This window comes from Canis lupus, chromosome 4 (assembly GCF_048164855.1).
Source record: "Canis lupus baileyi chromosome 4, mCanLup2.hap1, whole genome shotgun sequence".
Taxonomy (NCBI): Eukaryota; Metazoa; Chordata; class Mammalia; order Carnivora; family Canidae; genus Canis; species Canis lupus.
Window position 1 is genome coordinate 61,266,601 of NC_132841.1, and position 24,985 is coordinate 61,291,585.

The 24,985-nt window shown below is 35.9% G+C and overlaps 2 protein-coding genes across 2 annotated transcripts in view; one reads left to right on the forward strand and one right to left on the reverse strand.

Moving 5' to 3' along the window:
- Nucleotides 1-24,985, forward strand: part of LOC140632512 (sperm-associated acrosin inhibitor-like) — a 124,278-nt gene that overhangs the window by 65,222 nt on the left and 34,071 nt on the right. The window lies entirely within an intron of this gene.
- Nucleotides 1-24,985, reverse strand: part of SPINK13 (serine peptidase inhibitor Kazal type 13) — a 54,265-nt gene that overhangs the window by 982 nt on the left and 28,298 nt on the right. The window contains exons 3-5 of the mRNA XM_072824614.1: nt 9,296-9,398; nt 7,180-7,217; nt 6,362-6,489 (exon numbers count right to left, since the gene is read on the reverse strand). Coding sequence (XP_072680715.1) covers nt 6,362-6,489; nt 7,180-7,217; nt 9,296-9,365 — 236 coding nt within the window. The 5' untranslated portion in view covers nt 9,366-9,398. The remainder of the gene's footprint in view (nt 1-6,361; nt 6,490-7,179; nt 7,218-9,295; nt 9,399-24,985) is intronic.

Below are 24,985 nucleotides of genomic sequence, written 5' to 3' on the forward strand. Positions count from 1 at the left end.
TCTCCAGGATCAGGCCCTGGGCTGAAGGCAGGGCTAAACCGCCAAGCCACTCGGGCTGCCTGTCAGGCTGACCTTTAATGTATATCTGATTTACTCACTTGGGTGAGGGATTGCAAACATTTTAATTTGTAGGAGCCAAGCTGGTGATATACATAAGTGGAGGGGGCCTCACTCACCACAACAGAGAAGTGGGACTGTTTGAAGTACCTGAACTCCATTTGGATGAGCAGCTTCTACTATGCAGATGTTGTTGTTGTTTGTTTTTTTTCATGTGAAATCCTAGTTTACTAGTAGCACAACTTTGATTTTTTAGAATAAGTTGGAAATCTGTATTTCCAGATAAAATCTGACTTTCGAAAGACTCTCAACCATTTCAAGATTTTTACTAAAATGTCGTTTGGTTGAATAAAATCAATGCTGTTTTCTATTATTATGAATTTTCTTAGGCATATATTCGTTTTGCCAGATTAGATCACAAACTTCTAAAGAGCCTGAGATCTTTTTCATTCTATTTTCTTTATAGTTATTATGAGGATCCTACACTGATTAGCTTGAGGGATTCTTTTAAGGATAGGAACTATGATTCTGTATCAATTCTGGCCAACACTTGCACTCTTCTGTTCTCTTTTGCCTTTTTTTAAAGTTTCTTGTTTTTATTTAAATTCCAGCTAGTTATTTCTTACACCATACACAAAAATAAATTCAAAATGGTTGAAAGACTTAAATGTGAGTCAGTGATCCACCAAAATCATAGCAGAAACCTCTTTGACCTTGGCTGTAGCAACTTCTTACTAGACATGTCACCACAGACAACATTGTTGCAAATGGCAAGGTTTCATTCTTTTTGATGGCTGAGTAATATTCATAAATATAAATATAAATATAAATATATATATCACAATTTATTTATCCCTTCATCAGTCAATGGACATTTGGGTTCTCTCCAAGTTTGGCTATTGTAGATAATGCTGCTATAAACATCTATAAACATCAGAATGCATGTATTGCTTTGAATCTGTTGTTATCTATCCTTTGGTAAATGACTGATAGTGCAATTGCTGGATAGTAGGGTGGTTCTATTTTTAACTTTTTGAGGAACCTCCATACTGTTCTCCAGAGTGGCTGCAAGTTTACAATCCCACCAACAGTGCAAGAGGGTTCCCCTTTCTCTGTACCAATACCTGCTGTTTTTTGTATTGTTAATTTTAGCCATTCTGACAAGTGTGAGATGGTATCTCATCATGGTTTTGATTTGTATTTTCCTCCTGATGAGTGATATTGAGCATTTTGTCATGTGTCAGTCCTCTGAATGTCTTATTTGGAGAAATGTCCATTCATGTCTTCTGCCCATTTCTTAACTGGGTTATTTGTTTTTTTGGGTGCTGAGTTTGATAACTTCCTTATAGATTTTGGATACTAACCCTTTATCAGCTATGACATTTACCAATATCTTCTTCCATTTCCAGGGTCGCCTTTTAGCTTTGTTGATTGTTTCCTTTGCTGTGCAGAAGCTATTTATCTTGATAAATTTTTTTTTAAATTTTTATTTATTTATGATAGTCACAGAGAGAGAGAGAGAGAGGCAGAGACACAGGCAAAGGGAGAAGCAGGCTCCATGCACCGGGAGCCCGATGTGGGATTCGATCCCGGGTCTCCAGGATCGCGCCCTAGGCCGAAGGCAGGCGCCAAACCACTGCACCACCTAGGGATCCCTATCTTGATAAAATTTAATAAAGTCCCAGTAGTTCATTTTTGCCTTTGTTTCCCTTGTTTGTGGTGACATCGAGAAGTGGCTATAGGCTGATGTCAAAGGGATTGCTGCCTGTGTTCTCCTTTAGGATTTTGATGGATCACTGTCTCGCATTCAGGTCTTTCATCTATTTTGAATTTGTTTTCTTATGATGTAAGAAAGTGGTGCAGTTTAATTCTTTCGCATGTGGCTGTCCAGTTTTCCCAACAACATTTGTTGAAGAGACTTTTTTCCAATGGATATTCTTTCCTGCTTTGTTGAAGATTAGATGACTATATTGCTGTGGGTCCCTTTCTGGGTTTTCCATTCTGTTGCATTGATCTATGTGTCTGTTTTTGTGCCAATACCACATTGCCTTGACTACTATAGCTTTGGAATATAACTTGAAGTCTGGAATCATGATGCCTCCAGCTTTGCTTTTCATTTTCAAGATTACTTTGGCTACTTGGAGCCTTTTGTGGTTCTATACAAATTTTAGGAATGTTTGTTCTAGCTCTGTGAAAAATGCTGGTGGTATTTTGATAGGGATTGCATTAAATGTATAGACTGCTTTGGGGGAGTATAGACATTTTAACAACATTTGTTCTTCCAATCCATGAGCATGGAATGTTTTCCCATTTCTTGGTGTCTTTTTCAATTTCTTTTATAAGTGTTGTAGTTTACAGAGTGAAGCTCTTTTACCTCTTTGGTTAGGTTTATTCCTAGGTATCTATCTTACGGTTTTTGGTACAACTATAAATGAGATTGATTCCTTGATTTCCTTTCTACTGCTTCATTATTGGTGTATAGAAATGCAACAGGTTTCTGTACATTGATTTTGTATTCTGGGACTTTGCGAATTTGTGTATCAGTTCCAACAATTTTTGGTGGAGTCTGTTGGTTCTTCAACATAGAGTATAATGATATCTGTGAATAGTGAAAGTTTGACTTCTTTCTTGCTGATTTGGATGTCTTTTATTTCTTGTTGTCTGATTACTGAGGCTAGGACTTCCAAGTACTATATTAAATGACAATGGCAAGAGTAGACATCTCTGTCTTGTTCCTGATGGTAGAGGAAAAGCTCAGTTTTTCCCCATTGAGGATGATATTAGCTGACAGTCTTTCACATATGGCCTTTATGATATTGAGGTATGTTTCCTCTATCCCTACTTTGTTGAGAGTTTTTTGTCAAGAATGGAGCTGTAGTTTGTCAAATGCTTTTCTTCTGCATCCATTAAGAGAATCACATGATTCTTATCCTTTCTCTTATTAGTGTGGTATATCATGTTGATTGACTTAGAAATACTGAACCACTCTTGTAGGCCAGGAATAAATCCCACTTGATTGAGGTGAATGATTGTTTTAATGTATTATTGGATTCTGTTTCCTATTATTTTGTTGAGAATTTTTGCATCCATATTTGTCAGGGATGTTGGCCTGTAATTCCTTTTTAGTGGGGTCTTTGGTTTTGGCATCAAGGTAATGCTGGCCTCAGAGAATGAATTTGGAAGTATTCCTTCCATTTCTATTTTTTGAAACAGTTTGAGAAGAATAGGTATTACCTCTTCTTTAAATGTTTGGTATAATTTGTCTGTGAAGCCATCTGGTCCTGGACTTTTGTTTGTTAGAAGATTTTTGATTTGTTTCAATTTCTTTGCTAGTTATGGTCTGTTCAAGTTTTCTATTTCTTTCTGTTTCAGTTTTGGTAGTTTATATGTTTCTGGGAATTTACCCATTTCTTCCAGATTGTTGGTATATAATTTTTCATAATATTCTCTTATAATTGTTTGTATTTCTGTGCCATTCATTGTGACTTCTCCTCTAACATCCTTGATTTTATTTATTTGAGTCCTTTCTCTTTTTTTGATAAATCTGGCTAGGATTTTATCAATTTATTAATTTTTTCAAGGAACCAGCTCCTAATTTCATTGATCTCTACAAATATTATTTTTGTTTGTTTGTTTCTATATCATTTATTTCTGTTCTAATCTCATTATTTCCCTTCTTCTGCTGGCTTTAGGCTTCATTTGTTGTTCTTTTTCTAGCTCCTTCAGGTGTAAGGTTAGGTCATATAATTGAGACTTTCCTTACTTCTTGAGGTAGGCCCATATTGCTACATACTTCCTTCCTCAGATTGCTTTTGCTGCATATCAAAAGTTTTGGATCATTGTGTTTTCATTTTCATTTATTTCCATGTATTTCTTAATTTCTTCTTTAATTTCCTGGTTGACCCATTCATTCCTTAATAGGATGTTCTTTACCTCCATGTTTTTGTGGTCTTTCCAAATTTTTTCTTATGGTTGACTTCAAGTTTCATAGTGTTGTGGTCTGAAAATATGCATCGTACGATCTCAATCTTTTTGTACCAGTTGAGTCCTGATTTGTGATCCAGTATATGGTCTCTTCTGAAGAATGTTCCATGTGCATTTGAAAAGAATATGTATTCTGCTGCTTTCAGAGGAAATGTTCTGAATATATATATATATATATATATATATATATATATATATATAGTCCATCTGGTCCAGCGTGTCATTCAAAGCCATTGTTTTCTTGTTGATTTTCTGCTTAGATTATCTGTCCTTTCATGTAAGTGGGGTGTTAAAGTCCCTTACTATTGTTGTAGTATTATCAATGAATTCCTTTATGTTTGTTATTGTTTTATATATTTGGGTGCTCCCATGATGGAGGCATAAATATTTATAATTGTTTGATCTTTTTGTTGGATAGACTCCTTTATTATGATATGGTGCCCTTCTTCATCTCTTGTTACAGCTTTTGGTTTAAATATAAAATCTAGTTTGTCTAATAAAGTATGGCTACTCTAGCTTTCTTTTGAAAGCTAAGAAGGCACTTCCAAGTGTCTTGCCTAATTAGCCATGCCTGAGAAAGTGACAGCAGCTATTAGGAAGAAATGCTAATATAATTTAATTATTCTATGTAGTCTGATGACATTCATGAATTCCTATTCATCTTGCTTTGAAACTGATGGTAGATGCTTGGTTAATTCCCATTTTTTCAGTTTCCGTTCTTTTCCTTTAAATGACATTTCAGGGGCAGCCCGGGTGGCTCAGCGGTTTAGTGCCACTTTCAGCCCAAGGCATGATCCTGGAGACCCAGGAGTAAGTCCCACGTCGGGTTCCCTGCATGGAGCCTGTTTCTCCCTCTGCCTGTGTCTCTGCCTCTCTGTGTGTGTGTGTGTGTCTCTCATAAATAAGTAAGTAAGTAAATAAATAAATAAATAAATATATTTAAATGACATTTCAACCATCCTCTGAAGATGAGCATATATTTCCTTTTTTGGACTAGCTTCTACCTCACATTTCCTTCAGTGCTCAACAATAACATCCTTGTGGGTTGGAAATGTGGCACTGGAAGTGCATGAAGATTCTTTTTAAGGGAAGATATGCATTAAAGAGGTAGTTCAACAGACTTGAGATGCTTAAATTAGCTGCTGGGAAGTAACCATAAGCCCTTGGAATATCCCTTCTGATAAGAGTGACTTTATAACCTGAGGTCATAGATCATGCCTTATAGTTTATGCTCAAGTGAATGCCTATTGTTGTTTATTGTGGTCCTGAGCCACTCTATATCAATTTGGGCTCTGGGAATGTGGGATGGCTGGAGACTAAGTAGTTACCAATCATGCATGTGCCACATGCTTAGGGGACCAGCTTCTAATGAAAGGCCTGGGCACCAAGGCTTTGGTGAGCTTCCCAGGTTGGCAATACTTCATATGTACTGTCACACATCATAGCTGGGAGAATTAAACATTGCCTGTGTAAGTACATAGGGAAAGGTCAAGTGGAACCTGTGATTGCTCTCTCCTGGGCACCACTCTATGAGCTTTCTGCCTTTGCTGTTTTTTTACTAATATCCTTTCATTGTAATAAACTGCTACCATGTGTATAACAGCTTTTCTAAAGTCTTTGAGTCCTTCTAACAAATCATCAAACCTGAGGATAGTCTTGAGGGTTCCCAACACAGAAAATCCGACAGATCATGGAAGTAGTTACTAACAAGACATAAGTCTGTTTGCAAAAACAACTTCAAATGGAGTTAAAATATATCACAAGGATTATTATTAATTTTTATTCTAAATTTACTATTGAACTTATTTGAAGGGCAAAGAAATATAGAAGTCAACTGTCAATTCTATCTATGTAAGACCACATAACCACTTTGTTATTCATGTCTATATCTACACCTATATCTATACCTGTATCTGTATATGATATTTATTTATGTCTACCAAGCAATATTTATGGGCAGTATTCATAGACATGTCAATGTAATTTGTTAAAAATTTTGAGTGATTTGAAAAAATGGATTTATATTTATTGTTTGAATATAATCTATAGATACCAACTGATATGATCATTGTACAATTCTGCCAAAACATCACATAAGCTTTTCTTTCTTTTTTTTTTAACAAGTCAACTTTGAATGTTAACTAAAGTTTTTCAGAGAGACTTTTCTCTTTATATATAGTCTGTCCCGAATATTTTATGAACAGTAGAGATTATTTTAAATAAAAATCCCATCCATCAGTAAATCCAGCTCCTTGGCCAAGATTTTTGATATTTCTGTGAGGAAATACAGCAAAAAAAAGGTATTTTATTTTGAACTTACCACTGATCAACACAAAAAAAACACTCATTCTGGTAAGTGTGACCATTTGTAGCACAAACATATGATATCACATCTGGACATTGTGATGTATAAGAAGGATCCACTGAGTAGTACATTTTACATGGAGGCTGCAAATATCAAAAAAATAACATGTGAATAACAATTGGTAGATTTTCCCTCATCTATTTCTGGCTTGTCACTTCTGCTTTCCCCCATGGAAATAATTTCCCCCATTCCCCCCATGGAAATAATATCAAATATTTCTATTCAATTGATCTTTTTCAAGAATTTCTTCTGGGTTTTGGTCAGGCAGGTTTTTTTTGCTGACTGCAGTGTCAGAAAATGCACTGACTCATCCATCCTCTCTTAAAGTCATAAGCATTATATCATCCCCACTTAAATCTGAAATGTAAATTTTTCAGTTAAACTTGGAGTCCCAATCCCATGAACTCATTCTAAGAAGTTTATGAGTAGAGATATTTATATATTTGTAGACTCCTAGGGGAAGGGGCTCAAAAGTAATTGTTAAGAGTGAAGATTCTATATTGAGACAAGGGAATAAATCCTGTATTTACCACTGTTGGACTTCATGACCTTGAGCAAGTAAGAGGTCTTATTTCGTTTAATGCTCAGATATGTATTTTACTGTTATAGTGTTTGTGCTACATGAGATTAAATCTAAGTCTGGAAAGGTTATACATGCTCAAGGTCACATGGAAAACTTTGGTTCTACTTACTCCTATGAAATTTTAGGTCTCTCATGTGAAGAGAGTGATCAGATTAGTATCAGAGTTCAGAACTGAGAAATTTAAATTTACCTTAGGCCATTTATTTATAGCATGTGGCTTGAAGATTTCTGCAGGCAGATAAAGTACATACACAATAGATTAGAAGAAATAATTCTTCATGGAGTATGATTTCACCCACTGAAGTTACTAACTAAATAAAGAAATGTAATTTAATTACTCATTTGCACATCAGTATACAAAATGACTTATAACAACAGAATTTGTGAGTGATGTTCTTTTGTTAACTACTCTATTCATTTATTCATTCTTTCCTTCATTTTCACAGTTCTGATTTTATTTGTAAATTTTCTATGTCACTGAGAAAAGAGTAAAAACCAATTGAGGTTGTATGCATAGTTTGCAAACTATGTTATTTTCATTAAGCCACTTGACTTTTGTTGGCTTTAGTTTCCTCTTCACTACAATAGGGATGAGTATATGTACTTTAAAGTTTTTTTTATTAAATATGATATAGTAAAAAAAATATTAGGCTAGTTCCTAACAAGATGCTGAACTAAAGAGGACACTATGAATGATGATCAGAAACTTTAAGGGCTTGAATGATGATCAGAAACTTTAAGGGCTCCTTGGCTCTGGAGAGACTGACTGGCTCTGAAAAACTAGTTTGTGTTAAGATGCTGGTGGTTCCTGGGGATAGAGGGTGGCCAGCTGGCTGTGGGAGAAGGAAATAGGAAAAGACTTATCATAGTTCTGCTTTTTCTTATCTCTTACTGCACTATGATCTTTTAAATAGTCTAGAAAATTTAAGCTTTCCAAAAGTTAGAATTTCCAAAGTTCAAACAGAAAACTTGAATTATATTTTAAAATTTTTCCCAAAGGAAACAAGAAGTCTACCAACCTTTCCAGGAATAGACTATGCCAATTGAACATATAATCTTTTAAAGAATAAAAAAAAAAATGGAATGCTTTTTCTAATTCTAAAAAAATAGGATCTTTTAATGACAGGAGCAGCTGGCTATAGTGATGAAAAAAGAAAAATAAAGACCTTAATCTAGTAGACATAAATAAAGTAAAAATATATATTGTATGCCATATATAGTAATAAACTTCAAATGCATCTGAACATAGGAAATGAAACCATGCAAGGATCAACTGAATTTCTCTTTAATTTTAATGTAGGAAATGCTTTCTGGTAGGTGAGAAATGGTACTTTAGCATAGTTTTGATTAGCATTTTTTTTCATAGTGAAGTTAAATATCTTTTACAGATTAAAGAGCCAGTTTTGTATTTTGGGGGTATGAGTATGTGTGTGTGAATTGTATATGTATGCATATTACTCATTTGGCGATTGGTTTTTATTTTCTCCCTCAATTTTAAGTATTCTTATATATTATATATATTAGTCCTTTACCTGTGGTTTGTGTTGCAGATATTTTCTTCCAGTTTATCAGGTATCTTTTAGTTTAAGAATTTACCTTAAAGATACACCTCCAACAATACAAAATACATATGCATAAGATTATTGCAGTATTGTTTGTAATCGTAAAATGTTGGAAACAAACTAAATGCCCATCCATAGAAGACTGGTTGAATAAACTTTGTGATACCTACCAAAGGAAATTCTATGTTATTGTGTAAAAGAATAAGGGAGATCTCTGTGAATCGATATATACTGATTTTCAGGATATTTGTAAATTGAGAAAAGCAAGTTGCATTCAGGTATCTCTAGCATGTTTTATTTAAGATAGTAGGAGAATGACACAATGTGCACACATATATTTCCATGTAACAAAGGAAAGATAGCAAAAAGTAACACAGAAAAGATAGAAACCAATGAGTTTGGTTCCATTAAGATAGCTATGGGGTTGGAATAAAGGGGAATGGAGGTAGTGACACTTCTCTAAACCTAAACTTTTGCTCATTTTATTTCCCTTGTGTTCAAAATAAGTTTGAATTGCCCTTTGGAGTTTCTTGACCCAAGCATTATGTAGAAACATGTTATTTCATTTTCAAATATTGGAGTATTTTCCAGAGTAGCTCCCTTTTCTAATGGTGATATCCAATTGATACCCACTTTGCATTGTCAAGCCGAACATTCTCCATTCAGTCACACATGACTATTTTTCTTTTCTACAACTCAAAGAACATCATAGGTTTCTCTCCCAAGACTTGTAAGTCTGCTTACCTGAAGAAACAGTATGTGCCAAAGTGGAGGAAACCAGGAAAAATATGATCATGTAGGAAAAGGAAGCCATTTGATCTCATCCAATGTCCTGCTCAGGTGAGGCCTGGGAAAAGGCTTGAGATAGTTTATTCCTAATATCTTGCACAGCTGACTTTCCAAACATGAGAGAACCCACTACCTTGAGGTGCTGCATTCCTATAAACTTGATCATGATGGTCTCATACTGGCCTGATCCCATGGGCTCAGTCCTGAGAGGGCCCTTCTGCTCCAAAGAGGGAAAGTAAACCATTAAAATAACTTTTTTTTTTCCTGCCAGCAGCTATTTATAATCCCAGTCCTGGTTGGAAGAGGAACTAGTCTTGGGGTTCTCATTAGAGCTGGCCCTAGGCATGTTCCTTTTACATAGATTCACCGTATAATATAGCATCTACACTGGAACAGTCATGTTATTAAATATAGACAGTCTAAGAATTTGTTAAAAATTCTGATAAAACAAGTGTGAACTGATGACTGTCCTATATTATCAGGGACATGTCACTTTATAATGTGAGTCATTTGATTTCCTGGGATAGACCATTTTATTCAGTCCTTCATTTTCTGGCTCAGTGTCTTCTTCCAGACTACTGACACATGCTCAAATACAAAGAATGAATTGAAAATAGAGCTGTTGGTCTTGGGTCATAAAAATTATATATACCTTCCCTGATGCAAAGATCAGGATATATATCTAGATATAATTTTTATGATTTTTTGATAGATATACATAGTTTTTTATTATATATCAATATCTATTTCTGTATGTATCTATTAGAGAGATCTGAGTTCAAATCCTAGCTCCAACATCTCCTAGAAGTGTGAGCCTCAGAAAAAGTATGAACTTCAAAGCATTTGGGATGATCAACTGATACTGTTATAAGTAAAGAATTTATCTATATTAAATTAGCAATTTCTTTTGTGGAGATGGAAATATTTAGGCCCAGAGAGGAGACATTTTCCAAGTAATTTCCTCAACTTCCTCCTGTCCTACTCTGTCCATCTATCTCTACTCCAAATTGTAGCTGGTGGGCATGCAAAGAAATGAGGGAGAACCCTATTAACAGTGAATTTGTCTCAACTTTCATGTGCAGAAGAAACTAACGGAGGATACTGGAGAAAGACAAACATATGGGAAAATCTACTGACAGAGGAGAAATGCAGGGACCCCATCACTGATTTGAGCTAAGGATACAGGAAGTGAAGAAATATTACCTGAATGAGGTTGCTGCAGAATATGAGCTTGCTCTAGTCACCCTGAGGTCACAGCTAGCCTTGAGTAAAGTTGCTATTCTATAAACCTGTGGCCAAGATCATGATGAGCACAGGGAGCAACTTCCTTGCTCAGTTGAGTGACCACTTACTTGGCATGAAATTACTCTAATGGCTGTTTCCTACTTTGATCCTTCTCTTGAACCACCTCCTCTGGTGTTACAGGCTCCAGCAGGCAGGAACAGAGCTGGAGATTCCATACCTGTGGTTACTGGTTGTAGATCACAAGAACAAGAAGGACCAGCATCCTAAATATTTGACCACATTTGCAAAGGTTAATTGTCTCCCACATTCCAGATGGCCTGGTGGACTTTCCTGCCTAATTCAAGGCTGATTCATCATTCTGCTCTCTTCTGCCTCCTGAGGTACTTAGCCCATTCTGCTTCTCAGAAAGTTTACATGTTTTATCTTTCTAGGACATGATTTCTGACATCAGCCCAGGAAACTCGAGTAGTGCAACTAATAATCTTTGCAATAATTAAGCTTCCCAGTTTCTCCACTTGTTTCCCTCTGCTTCAACATATGAAAGCCTAAAAGTGTGGCCATTAACTGGAAAAGTTTTATCGAGAGTTTTAAACTCTCTCGAGTAGTTAGCACTCATTTTGCTGTTTTGTCTTTTCTTCTAAACCTGAGTCCCATAGTCTGATATTTATAATTAGCTTCTTGACATGGCCATACTCTCTTGACATCCTACCCTTTATTCCTCCCTCTTCCAAGCCAGGATAAACTCAACTTCCAATTTTCCTACTTCAGACCTTGGTTAATCTTGGTTTGTCAACCTAAACCTGCTAGACTCTTAAGAAAGCCACTTATTTAATATCAGTTGCTAACTATGCCACCCATATCCATATAATTTCTTTTTTAAGCTGTTTTTTTTCAGTCATCTGACCATACTTCCCCTATATTACTTTTAGTAGAAAAGTTTACCTCTTTTTATTAAATAAAGAAGCTTTAGGGTGAACCAACTCTACTTTTTTCCCCTTTTTTGCCTTGTAATTCTGGAAATATTATCATCTACCTTTCTTTCTATTTGTATGCTTCTCTCCATGTCAACTTACTTGGGATATACACATTTGTCCATCCCTTTCTTTCTGCCAGTACCTGGTTATGTGGTCTACTCTCCTCATCACCTTTATTCCTTACAATAATCCCATGAGGCTTATGTCATTGTGAGACGTGTATAAGAGAAAAAGAGATTGAAGCTTAGAAGAGTAAATTCATTCGCTGAAATTAACTAGCTACTAATGAGTAGTAATGAAGTAACTAGTGAGTAATGGTCAGAGATGGTATTCAAATACAGGTATGTTTAACCCCAAAGCCCATGTCTACTTACTTTCTCCACATCTTCTCTCATCTTAGAGAATGAATGTTCCCTTTTACTTATCCATCAATCTTTTTAGACAAATACCATGAATATCTTGTGTCATACCATATGCTTCTTTTGGCAGTATCTTTGATTTTCCCATCTTTGTCCCTCCTTCCAAAACCAATACTCTTGATCTCTCCATGATACTGTCTCCTAGGTAATTAGCTTATATGCTCCATGAAGGAAAAGGTCTTACCTGTATAGGTAAGATATAACCTTATAAACTTATAACTGCAGTGCATTGGAAGGTTTTTTTGTTTTGTTTTGTTTATTTGTTTTTTGCCACTTAATAGGTATTCAGTAATACATATGCAAGGAAAAAAGGAAAGGATCTATTCATTATTTTTGTGTTTTACTTTGTTCTTGGATGTTCTTGAAAATGCGTTTTCCCAAATGTATTTTAGATATATTGTGTCTAGACTAAGATATAACCTTACTGAAATTTTGATTGGAGTCACATAAATTTGATAAAAGTAGCATCTTTATAATGTGGTCTTTTTTCTTTTTTTAAAATTTAAATTCAATTTGCCAACATATAGTACACCATTATTTTCCAGTGCAGTTTTCAATGACTCATCGGCTGTGTATAACACCCATGGTCATTACATTACATGCTCTTCTCAGTGCCCATCACCCAGTTACCTCATCCTCCCACCCACCTCCCTTTCAGCAATCCTCAGTTTGTTTCCCAGAGTTAAGAGTCTCTTATGGTTTGTCTCCTCCTTAATGTCCCCCATTCAGTTTCCTCTCCTTCCCTTATGGTCCTTTGCACCCTTTTTTATATTCTGCATGAGTAAAACCTTATGATAATGTCTTTCTCTGATTGATTTGTTTCACTTAGCATAATACTCCCCATTTCCATCCATGTCGATGCAAATGATAGGTATTCATCCTTTCTGATGACTGAGTAATGTTCCATTGTGTGTGTGTGTGTGTGTGTGTGTGTGTGTGTGTGTGTATCTCACATCTTCTTTATCCATTCATCTGTAGAAGGACATCTCTTTTCCTTCCACAAGTGGGCTATTGTGGACACTGCTGCTGTGAACATTGAGGTGTAGGTGCCCCTTCATTTCACTACATCTGTATATTTGGGGTAAATACCCAGTAGTACATTTGCAAGATTGTAGAGTAGCTCTATTTTTAACTTCTTGAGGAACCTCCACACTGTTTTCCAGAGTGGCTATACTAGCTTGCATTCCCACCAACACTGTAAGAGGGTTCCCCTTTCCCCACATCCTCAACAACATCTGTTGTTTCCTGACTTGTTAATTTTAGCCATTCTCACTGGTGTGAGTTGGTATCTCACTTTGATTTTGCTTTGTATTTCCCTGATGGCAAGTGATGTGGAGCATTTTCCCATGTGTCTTTTGGCCATTTGTATGTTTTCTTTGGAGATATGTTTGTTCATGTCTTTTGCCCATTTCTTGACTAGATTGTTTGTTTTCTGGATGTTGAGTTTGATAAGTTCTTTATAGATCTTGGATACTAGCCCTTTATCTGATATGTTATTTGCAAATATCTTCTCCCATTCTGTAGGTTGCCTTTTGGTTTTGTTGACTGTTTCCTTTGCTGTGCATAAGCCTTTTATCTTGATGAAATCTCAGTAATTAATTTTTTGCTTTTGTTTTCCTTGCCTTTAGTGATGTGTCTTGTAAGAAGTTGCTGCAGCTGTGGTCAAAAAGGTTGCTGCCTGTCTTCTCCTCTAGGATTTTGATAGATTCCTGTCTCACATTTAAGTCTTTCATCCATTTTGAGTTTATCTTTGTGTATGGTATAAGAGAATGGTCTAGTTTCATTCTTCTGCATGTGGCGTCCCATTTTCCCAACACCATTTATTAAAGAGACCGTCTTTTTTCCATTGGATATTCTTTCCTGCTTTGTTGAATATGAGTTGACCGTAGAGTTCAGGGTCCATTTCTGAGTTCTCTATTCTGTTCCACCGATCTATGTGTCTTTTTTTGTGCCAGTTTCATATATGAATGTGACATGCCTTCTTTTCAACTTGCAGGGGAATTTATCTATTTGCTTAATGTATAGGAATTTCAAGAATGCTATTTTTAAAAACACAATCTGATCTTGTTGCCCTATTCAAATCTTACATTAGCTCTTCCTTGGTTATATTATGGGGTTATTATTTATAGTAAAACTTGAATGTGAAGAAATTTAACATCTTATTTTGTACAACTGAAATCAACTTGTTCATGAATATCCAAATTCTATTGACAACAGACAAAAAGTGTCTTAGAGACCTTTGGGGGCAGGACATGGAGGTTGAATGAGGCATGGATCATAAGAAGGGTGAAGACAAGGGAAGAAGATAACTAGAAGCTTTTTGGATCAGCTTAGTACTAGTGTCAACCTTTCTAGTGTCTGTAGAGCAGTTACTTTAGAAATTAAATTCAAGTGAGAGAATAAAATTCCTGCAGCTTCCAACTAAAGACAGTTCAATCTGTTGAAGATTCAAAGGTCTTTGGCTATTAATTACCTATTGCTTCTGTGAAGCCCCATTTCCCTCATTTTCAAAGGCGTAAGAGATCCTTTATGTACCAGCATAATTTTAGTTTTGCAAGATAGAAAAGACACTAACATTAGGAAGAAGATCTCTTGATCTTTGTAGGAAAACAGTGGCTGAAGAAGTCAGATCTCTTCACACATCTTCCAAAAGAAAAAAAGGAAAAAAAAAATAGAGCGTAATCTGGAGAGTACATAAAATTCCCTAATGTCCATATCTGCAGTATAACTGGAAAAAAGACAGTATTATCTACTTTGCATTCCATGTAATTGGTGAAGTACATTTCAAATGCCAGCAACATTAGCACAGAAGATAGAAAGAAAAGTTACAGATGACTTGAATAACAATCACGATATACCAAATCGACATAACTGAAATTTATAAAACACTACAGATGCTTCTGGACTATGTAGTAGGTAGACTTTCCCTATTTTTACCACTAATACAAATGAAAATACATGTAAATAAACATAAGAAGACAGTAAGGAGGAGAAAAAGTGGATTAGTTGGGGACATGGAGCATTGGAAAATAATACGATGGTGAATTTCCTGGGTTTTCTTTGTGCTTCATGTATCCCAGACTTGGAGCTGAGGAAGATAGCAGCCTGGAAACACCAGGAGGCACAGGCCAAAGAACAACCCTGACAAAAATCTGTTCTCCCTAGCCAAAGGACCATGAAAGGAGCACAGATGACTTTTGCCTCAAAACATTGTATCCAAGAACTATCATTTTTACCTGCTTGGATTTGCAGCTGAGTTTCTTATAGGCTCTGTTTCATAAATGGTAAAAAGTATAGGCAAACCATGGGTAGCTGGACCATCTATGAGGCACTTAATGTCTTGTCAGCATATTTCTTCCTTTTTGTTTAACTTATAAGGTCTTTTTCCTGATGGAACTAAATAATGCATTCATTATTACTATTTCTGTTTTGTACTGTAATATTACATAATATTACATAATATTGTCCTATAGATCCAGTCATGTCATTGACATTGACCAGACAAACACCAACAGATAGGAAAAAGGAGGACCAGAATTTGATTTGACTCTACCACTCCTTATTGATTATCCATTAAGTGCTGGATTTATGCTAGGTTATAGAGATGGCCTGGAATCCATTAATTACTGCTCTTATAAATCTTAGAGTTTTATTAAAAGCAGGTAACAAGGAGGAATACAAAAAAGTCGAAAGGCAGTCAGCTAGGGCATGTGGCAGTTGGTGAGGAAAACCTGAGTCATGGGTGGAACTAATATCAGAAGAAGAGAGAGAACCTTCCCAACGTAAGATAATTAAAAGAACAGAACATTTTCTTTTCTTTGATGGAATAAAACCTGAGGAAATCAAAGGCTCATGCCTAAGAACATAATTGAATTATTACTAAAATTGTATTTTTATTAAAAGATATTTGGCTTTTTTCTTTTGGCTGGATTGAAGTAGCATGCATGTTCTTGAAGCTTGAAATAAAATAAACAATACTCTGCTTTAATAATGTTATCTACCTTAGTAGAAGATGAGAATCTTGCAATTAGAAGTTTTTAAAACTTCTTTATATGTTTATATGTTTTTTCATATCTTTGCATTATCTAATGCAACCCATAGTAAGAAATGTTTTATATTACAACCAAAACACAAATACATACACACTCACATATATGAAACATACATTTCACAAAACCAGTTACCCTGTGTGCAATGCACTATGGTATTTTCTATTGCATTCTGTTTTCTTCTAGTTTATTCCATTAAGATTCAGGTTGCAATCCACTTTGATTTCACAATATATTTATGAATCAGAGCCGTTAGTGTAAAAGACACTGGTTTAAAGTGAGAATTAATATAAGAATTACTACTTGATGTTGGCAGATGTGTGTGTGTGTATGTGCGTGCGTATGTGTGTGTGCACTTTTTCCTGGCAAATAGGCAACTCACACTGATTAGAATATTGAAAAGGAGGAATCCCCCAGTAAGACCACATCAGCTCTGAATCTCTTCCAATCTGTGGGATGTTGATGGTGGGTGGAGATTCCAATGGACAAAACACTGAAACCTTGAAAGATAAACCATAAGTCAGAGGGAAGAGGAGCCAGGTTAAACAGTGTGCATAAATCCATGCAATGTGATTCCCTGATGTAGGATCTTCTGACTTTCTCTCTGAACAAATTCATGTATAGCCTATAATTGTAACTTTATGCTGTATTCCTTTTGAATAGTAAAGCACTCTTTTATAAAGAAAGACATTTATCCATGTGCCTCCAGGTGTGATGGGTAGCACGCAACAAAGTCAAAGGATGGCCTCATCTGATTCAACTTGAGTGGATAGTGGGGCAGCAGGGAAGTTGGAAAGGAGTGCTCTATGCCAGATTTCTGGGCAGAGATAATTGGTGAAGTGGGTGGGTATGGCAGCATAGGGATGGAAATGACAGGAAAGGACAAACAATAATTTAGGAAAGCATTGAGGCAAAAATATGTTTTCCTTTTCATTTTATGCTGGAAAAAAAAATGGCCTTTGGAAATTAAAGCAGTAAACACCTAGGTTATCCAAGGCTGAACTTGAGTCTCATGGAAAAGGGGTTCCTAGTAATGTCAGCAAGGCATGGATGGAGTCTACCCAAGGGAAATGTAGTAAGGAAGTAGCTATTAGGGCAGCCCGGGTGGCAGTGGTTTAGCACCGCCTGCAGCCCAGAGCGTGATCCTGGAGACCCTGGATCGAGTCCCATATCAGGCTCTCTGTACTCTCTGTATGATGCCTGCTTCTCCCTCTGCCTGTGTCTCTGCCTCTCTCTGTCTCTATGAATAAATAAAAAATAAAATCTTTTTTAAAAAAGTAGCTATTACATGGTATATAAGACCGTGAACCTAAAGCAAATTGGAAGCACAGCTATCATAATCAGGACCCATAACCAGAGTGGGAGGATGTGCAAATCTATTTAATCTGGGATCATCTAAGCTGCACATGGTGCTTTTTAAAAATCCATAACTAGGATTGGTCAGAGCTTCATAATCTGGAGTGAAGCTAAACCTAATTAAGGGGGTCTAACATTTTAGCTAAGGAAAGAGAGCAGTTATTTGCATGAGAAGTGGGCAGTCAGGACTGTTATGGTCAACAGAGTAGGGTCAGACCTTGAAAAGCTTTGACATTCAGCTGGGAGTCAAGAGAACTGTAGGCCTAGCTTGTGATATAGAAGTTACCAGCAACCCTGATGATAGATGGTGAGATGCTTTGGAGAATAAGTTTTTGTGAAGATGTTTGAGATAACACGGGAACATCCAAATGGATGAAGCTAATAATGCTAATGGGACTTGAGGGGCTTCTGGAGTGCTGATAGTGTCTGGTTACTCGGTCCAGGTGATGCTTAAATGAGTGTGTTGATATTGTGAAATTCTTCAATCTGTTATCTTCCAATCTGTGCAAGTTGCTTTGTGTATGGGAGGCATCAATGCTATTTTATATTAAAAGTCTTAGAAATACATTAAGGTTATAAAGATTAGTCAATAAAACTTGAGTATGTAAAAAAAAAAAAAAAGCCTTGAGTATGCCAAAGAATAGTTTACAATGAAGAAGTAGGATTTATTTCAAGAATGAAAGGACAGTTGCATATTAGAAAGGATGTTAGGGCAGCCCCCGTGGCGCAGTGGTTTAGCACCGCCTGCAGCCCAGGGCGTGATCCTGGAGACCCTGGATTGAGTCCCACCTCAGGCTCTCTGTATGATGCCTGCTTCTCCCTCTGCCTGTGTCTCTGCCTCTCTCTCTCTCTCTCTGTCTCTATGAATAAATAAAAAAAAACCTAGAAAGGCTATTAGTATAATTTATTGTATCAGTAAGTGAAAGGACAGTTACTATATAAATAATTGATAAATATTGAAAGTGAATTGAATAAAATCTCTATATCTGAATATTCTTTGTAATAGGAAAACTGTCAAAGATAAAAAAGAGACTGTAAACGTTTGAAGTTGGTGAAAATGCTGATGAGAACATAAACTTGTAGAACTTATAAACTCTCTCATGTGAGAGTTCATCATAAAGTTGTTTCCAGAAATATTCATGACAGGACTTTTTGTGATATTGCAAAATGGAAGTCATCTTACAGAGAGTGGTCATATTTTGGTTTATCTGTGAATGAAAAAAATAAGTAACTATTAAAAATAAGATTGTAAAAATATTTATTGACATGGAAATATATCATCTTATACTCCATGAAATATAAGTTTACACATTGTAGAATAATGTAAATTTTAGTATAACATATAATGAAAATCATGTGTAATGTGGGTAAAAACAACTTCCAATAAAATTGTATGTAAGGGATCCCTGGGTGGCTCAGCTGTTTAGTGCCTGCCTTCAGCCCAGGCGTGATCCTGGAGTACCGGGATTGAGTCCCGCGTTGGGCTTCTGCATGGACTCTGCTTCTCTCTCTGCCTGTGTCTCTGTCTCTCTCTGTGTTTCTCATGAATAAATAAAAAAAATCTTAAAAAAAATTGTATGTAAAAAAAATTGTATGTAAAAATATAATGACAAATTCTGAACTGTTAAAAATGGCCATTTCTAGTTCTTAAGATTATGTATATATTTGTATGTATTTTGAATTTGTGCCTTTTTATGTCTGTTTTCTACATTGAAGAAGTATTATTGTGTAATATTAAAAGTATGACAATGGCTACCCAGTGTTTTTTCTTATTAGGGAAGTAGGGAGGGTGTTGGATCAAAGAAAACTTTCATGAACAGAAGCAAAGGCCACAATTTAAAATTTTTTTACTTGAATATAACTGACACAAAATCTTACATTACATAGTGATTTAGCATCTTTATATGTTATGCTGTGCTACTACAATTGTAGTTTCCATTTGTCACCGTACAACACTGTTACAATATCATTGACTCTATTCCCTATGCTTTACCTTTTATTCCCACGACTTATTCACTCCATAACTGGAAATCTGTACCTTAGCACTTCCCTACCCCCATTTTATCTATCCCTCTTGCAACCATTAGTTTGTTCTCTGTATTTATAAGTGAATTCTTCTTGTTGTTTGTTTATTCATTTGTTTTGTTTTTTTTTAGATTCCATATATGAGTGAAATCATATGGTATTTGTCTTTCTCAGTCTGACTTATTTCTCTTAGCATAATACCCTCTAGGTCCATCCATGGCAAGATCTCACAAATGACATTGGCAAATGGCAAGATCTCATCCTTCTTATGGCTGTATAATACTCCATTTTATTATATTTAGATATATGATATATATATATTATATGTATATATCACATCTTCTTTTTCCATTCATCTATCACCTCTCACTTCGGTTACTTCCATATCTTGGTCATTGTACATAGTGCTGCAATAAACACTGAGGTGCATATATCTTTTTGTTTTTTTTTTTAAATTTAAATTTAATTAATTAACATATAGTGTATTATTAGTTTCAGAGGTAGAGTTTAGTGATTCATCAGTTGCATATGTTACCCAGTGCTCATTACGTCAAATGCCCTGCTTAAGGCCCATCACCCAATTACCCCTCCCCTCCTGTCCACCTCCCCTCTAACAACCCTCAGTTTGTTTCCTATAGTTGAGAGTCTCCTATGGTTTGTTTCTCACTCTGATTTCGTATGATTGTTTTGAATTAGTGTTTTCATTTTCTTTGGGTAAATATCCAGTTTAATATCTTAACCAAGGAGTTGCATAACCTTTGACTGTAGTCAAAAGAAATGTGGCTATCTCCTTGTGGGTGGATGTTAGTGAAAGATCAGTCCTGCTCCAGTCTTAATAAAACAACTTCAAAAATTATCAACACTTCCCTTTTATTATCCTCCTGGGAGTACTAAGAGTCACCAGGAAGAACTCAGATGAGGGCCTGACTTTAGTTTCCTTAGTACATGTTATCATACAGAATTCATGGAAACACAGGTTCCCACATAAAATCACTTAGGCTCCTAAGAAGCATAGTCAGTATAAAAAACCAGAATACTATAAACCAATAGAAACACTTATTCCAAAATAAGTATAACTTAAATAAGTATAATTCACTGTATTTTTAAATATATGTAGAACTTTAGATCAAATAAACAAAATAAACTCTTTTTAAGCACACAGGGAACATTTAGAAAACTAGACTATCTTTTAGGTAATACAGGAAGCCTCAATAAATTCCAAGGCACACAGACTGTGTATTCTGAAATACATATGGTAACATGTACTATCTATATGCTTGCAAATTAACACAGATTCTCTGAGTTAATAAGAGAATCCTGATGGGGATTGCACTATATTTAATACTTAAGAAAAAGAAAATATTCATATTAATGTAAGAAAACCATTGTAGCAAATAATCCTAAAATGCACAATGGGGGATCCCTGGGTGGCACAGAGGTTTGGCGCCTGCCTTTGGCCCAGGGCGTGATCCTGGAGACCGGGGATCGAATCCCACGTCAGGCTCCCGGTGCATGGGGCCTGCTTCTCCCTCTGCTTGTGTCTCTACCTCTCTCTCTCTCTCTCTCTGTGTGTGTGACTATCATAAAAAAAAAAAAAAAAAAACTAAAATGCACAATGGCTCAACATACACAGTAGATATATATTCTTTTCCATATAAACAATTAAAAGTGGTTACAGATGTTGGGGAAGTAGTATTCTCGTCCATACAATTATTCAGAGAGATGAAGCGGAGGCCCTTCAATCTTCAAACAGGTGACTTTCACGGTACTGCATCATGAGAAAGAATATTACTCATTATCAGAGATACAAAAATTATTTTTTAAAAGACTTTATTTATTCAAGAGAGACACAGAAAGAGAGGCAGAGACATAAGTAGATGGAGAAGCAGGTGCTTTGAGGAAAGCCTGGTGTAGGACTCGATCCTGGGATTCTGGGACCATGCCCTGAGTCAAAGGCAGACACTCAACCACTGAGCCATCCAGGCATCCCAAAGATACAAAAATTAAACCACAATGATATATCACTAAACCTCACTAAGTGGCTAAAAGCAAAGATTGGTAAAGCCAAAGCTTGGTGAGGAGATGTGGAAAATGGAAAACCTGTACATTACAGTTGTGAGTGTAAATGGATTCAATTCAATTGGGAAGATGTGTTAACTATTAATGCTGAAAAATACACCAGGATGTAATAATTGCACAGCAAACATGACAGCATTTGTGCACTAAAACTCATAGACAGAAATGTAGGACACAAATTTATTCACAATGGCCAAAACCTACAAATCATCTAAGTGTTCTTCACTGTAAAACATAAAAACATTAATTATACTCATATAGTAAATACAAAATAGCAGTAAAAGATGAGCTATCGATACATGCAACAGCATGATGAATCTTACAAATACAATGATGAGTAAGTGAAACCAAAAATAAAAGAGGACATGCTGTACAATTCCTGTTACAGAAAGTGCAAAATGGGCAGAACCAAACTATGGTATTTGATGCCAGGATAATTGTTATCCTAGGAGTTAGTAGTAGAGAATAAAAGTGGGGAGGGCTTTAGGGATTCTGGTAACATTTTGGTTCTTGAACAGGGTGCTGAATACATGGATACTGTAGAGGCCACTGGTGTGTGCTTCACCCAGATTCCATTTACCAATTAAATCTTTACTCCTATTTCCCAGATTTCGTATACTTTGCTCATTATGACTTGCATCACTACCTTCTTTAGAGTACTACCTGTACTAGATACTAGTGCTATTTTGTCTGGATGTTCCAAAAACCAAGTGCTAGGAATTTACATTTCCTTGTAGCAATCTCTATGTAATGAGTGAGTAATGCAGGAGAATGGCAGCACAGATTTCTTGCCTTGCTGCAGAACAAACTTTGCTGTAATTTACACTCCTCATGGAATGAAGCTACCTCTGGAAATTCACATAAAATTGCATCTTTGGTCTACTTGTTTCTCCTCCTTATTCAACAACTCCACTCCTTAACTCATATCTTCCAGGGGCATTTCTTCAATAAACACTAGTACATGAATCAACATATTAAGATCTTCCTGAAAGGCAAGCCTATGACAGTAGGTGACATCATGATTATAGGGAGTAGATTATAAGGATGCGATTCTAGAGTTGGATATCTGGCCCACCAAATGGCACTGAATATCTTGTGCCTGGTAGCAAATAGTGTTGGTGTCCCATGGCATGCTCTAACAATGTAATTTTAAAGTTTTCCTCTGTGTTGAGTGTGGCAAGATAGAGATGGAAGGATGTGCCCTGGCTTATGTGATACCTTTGATGTTTGGGAGGTAAAGGAAAATCATAGTTATGACTCTGATATTGGATGTTGGTATTAAGTCTCATCAATATATGAAGGGAGAAAACATTAGGTTCAGGTTGGTCAGTAACTAATTTAAAGAAAAGTTTAGGGCCAGAGATCATCCGCTGTCATTTAAAAAAAAAAAACTGTCTCCTGCAACTGAAAGATCAAGATAATAACCCAGCATAGAGCTTAATTGTGACAGAGAAGGCAATGTGGCATTGTAGGGCCACAAGCACTTATTCATGCAACTTACTTGTGCCTTCAGGACTTGCTCAAGTTGGATCTTGTATATGCAGTTTCCATGTCTTGATGATGGAGAGACTTCCACTCCGCTTTAAGGACATTAATATCATTCCATGGGATGATAATTTGAAAACATATATATGTATTTATATATAATAATATTTATATATATTTATATATAATAATATTTATAAATACATATATGTTTTTAGTTTTTGTTTTGCTTCTGCCCCACCTCCATCTCCTACACTCATGTCTCCCTATATATACAACTAGGTAGTGTATTACCATACTTTATTATTAAAAACGATGAGAAATTAAATTTTTATGTGAACATTTATTCTACAATAGACTGGGAAAAATAAATGGCAAGCTGGACCCCTCAATAACTACAGATTATAAAGATCAAGTATTGTCTTAGGATAACTACATACTGGTGAAGTACGTTAAATGCTTCAGTGGATCTGAAACATTTTGCAGTAGATCAGATCCAGTGAACTCATTTAAAGTATTTTGCCATTTTTTCTCTATTTTTTAGAATACAATTTATGTGGCATTTAAATGGAACTGTTATGTGCTTTCCATACTCTTAGATTTGGAGAAATGTTCTGACTCTAATCTGTGAGGTTATGTATTTTCCTGGTCAAGAGCCCTATTGCTCAGAATGAAGTCATCATGTCAGTGATAAAGCACCCTGAGGTGAATTACTGCTTTCAGAAAATCAACGTTCATAAGGAACAAAGATTTATGATTATATTTGTTAATTACAATGTTTTATGGATTGAGAGGAGAGAAATTCCAAGGAAGAAATGTCTTTGATACTGGTGATAGTTCAAAAGAGTGACTATGGATCTTATCCTGCCATCCCATCAACCATGGGAAGGGGTCAATATCAAGAGGGTTTGCTGAATTCAGACATGATTGAGTATCTAAGAGTATTAAAAATCTGTGTCTCAATTTCTGTTCAGGGTCCTGGAAGCCAGAAAGTCCTCACAAAATTCCTGAGCCCACTATAGCATAGAAGTGATGGGTAGACCCTCCCCTGTATGGAGTGTCTAGATTGATGGACCTGAAGGTAGGCTTAAAGTATCACTGTACACATAAGTGGGCATTAGAAGCACCCAAACATTATCTCCACTTGGTAAAGAGTGGTGAGGATCAGAATAGAGAGCCAGTGGATATGGTCTCGGCCAGGACAAAGGTATAACTTCCATTTACATAATATACATTTTTTAAGAATACTTTTAGGTTCACAGCAATATTCAGCAAAAGGTAGAAACATTTCCCATATATATACTCCCTGCCTTCACACCTGCCTAGCCACTTTCATTCTCAATGTCCCCAACCAGAGCAGTATCTTTGTTATGAAAACAAATACACTACACTGGTACATCATTATCCCATAAAGTCTGTAGTTTACTTTGTGGGTTCATTCTTGGTGTTGTACATTGCATGTGTTCAGACATCCAAATGAGTGTGAAGTGGTATCTCATTGTGATTTTATATTTTTCTGATTATTACTAATGATGTTTATTATGTTTTCATGTGCTTATTGGCCATTTCCAGATCTAATTGACAAAATATCTGTTCAGGTCATTTGCCCATTTTTAAAATGGGTTTCTTTGTCTTTTTTTTTTTAAATAAGACTTTTTTTTTTTACAGAGCAATTTTAGGTTCAGAGCAAAATTGAGAGGAAGGTGCAGAGATTTCCTATATATCCCCTGCCGCCACACACGCATAGCCTCTCTCATTATCAATGTCCCTTACTAAAGTTGTGCCTTTGATATAGTTGATGAAACTTACACTGACACATCATAATCACTTAAAGTCCATAATTTATGTGAATGTTTATTCTTGGTGTTGTACATTCTATGGATTTGGACAAATGTATAATGACTTGTATCCATCATTATGAGACACAGAATATTTTCACCATTCTAAAAAACCTCTATCCTCTACCTATTCATCCCTTCCTTCCTTCCCCAGTTCCTGGCAACCACTGATCTTTTT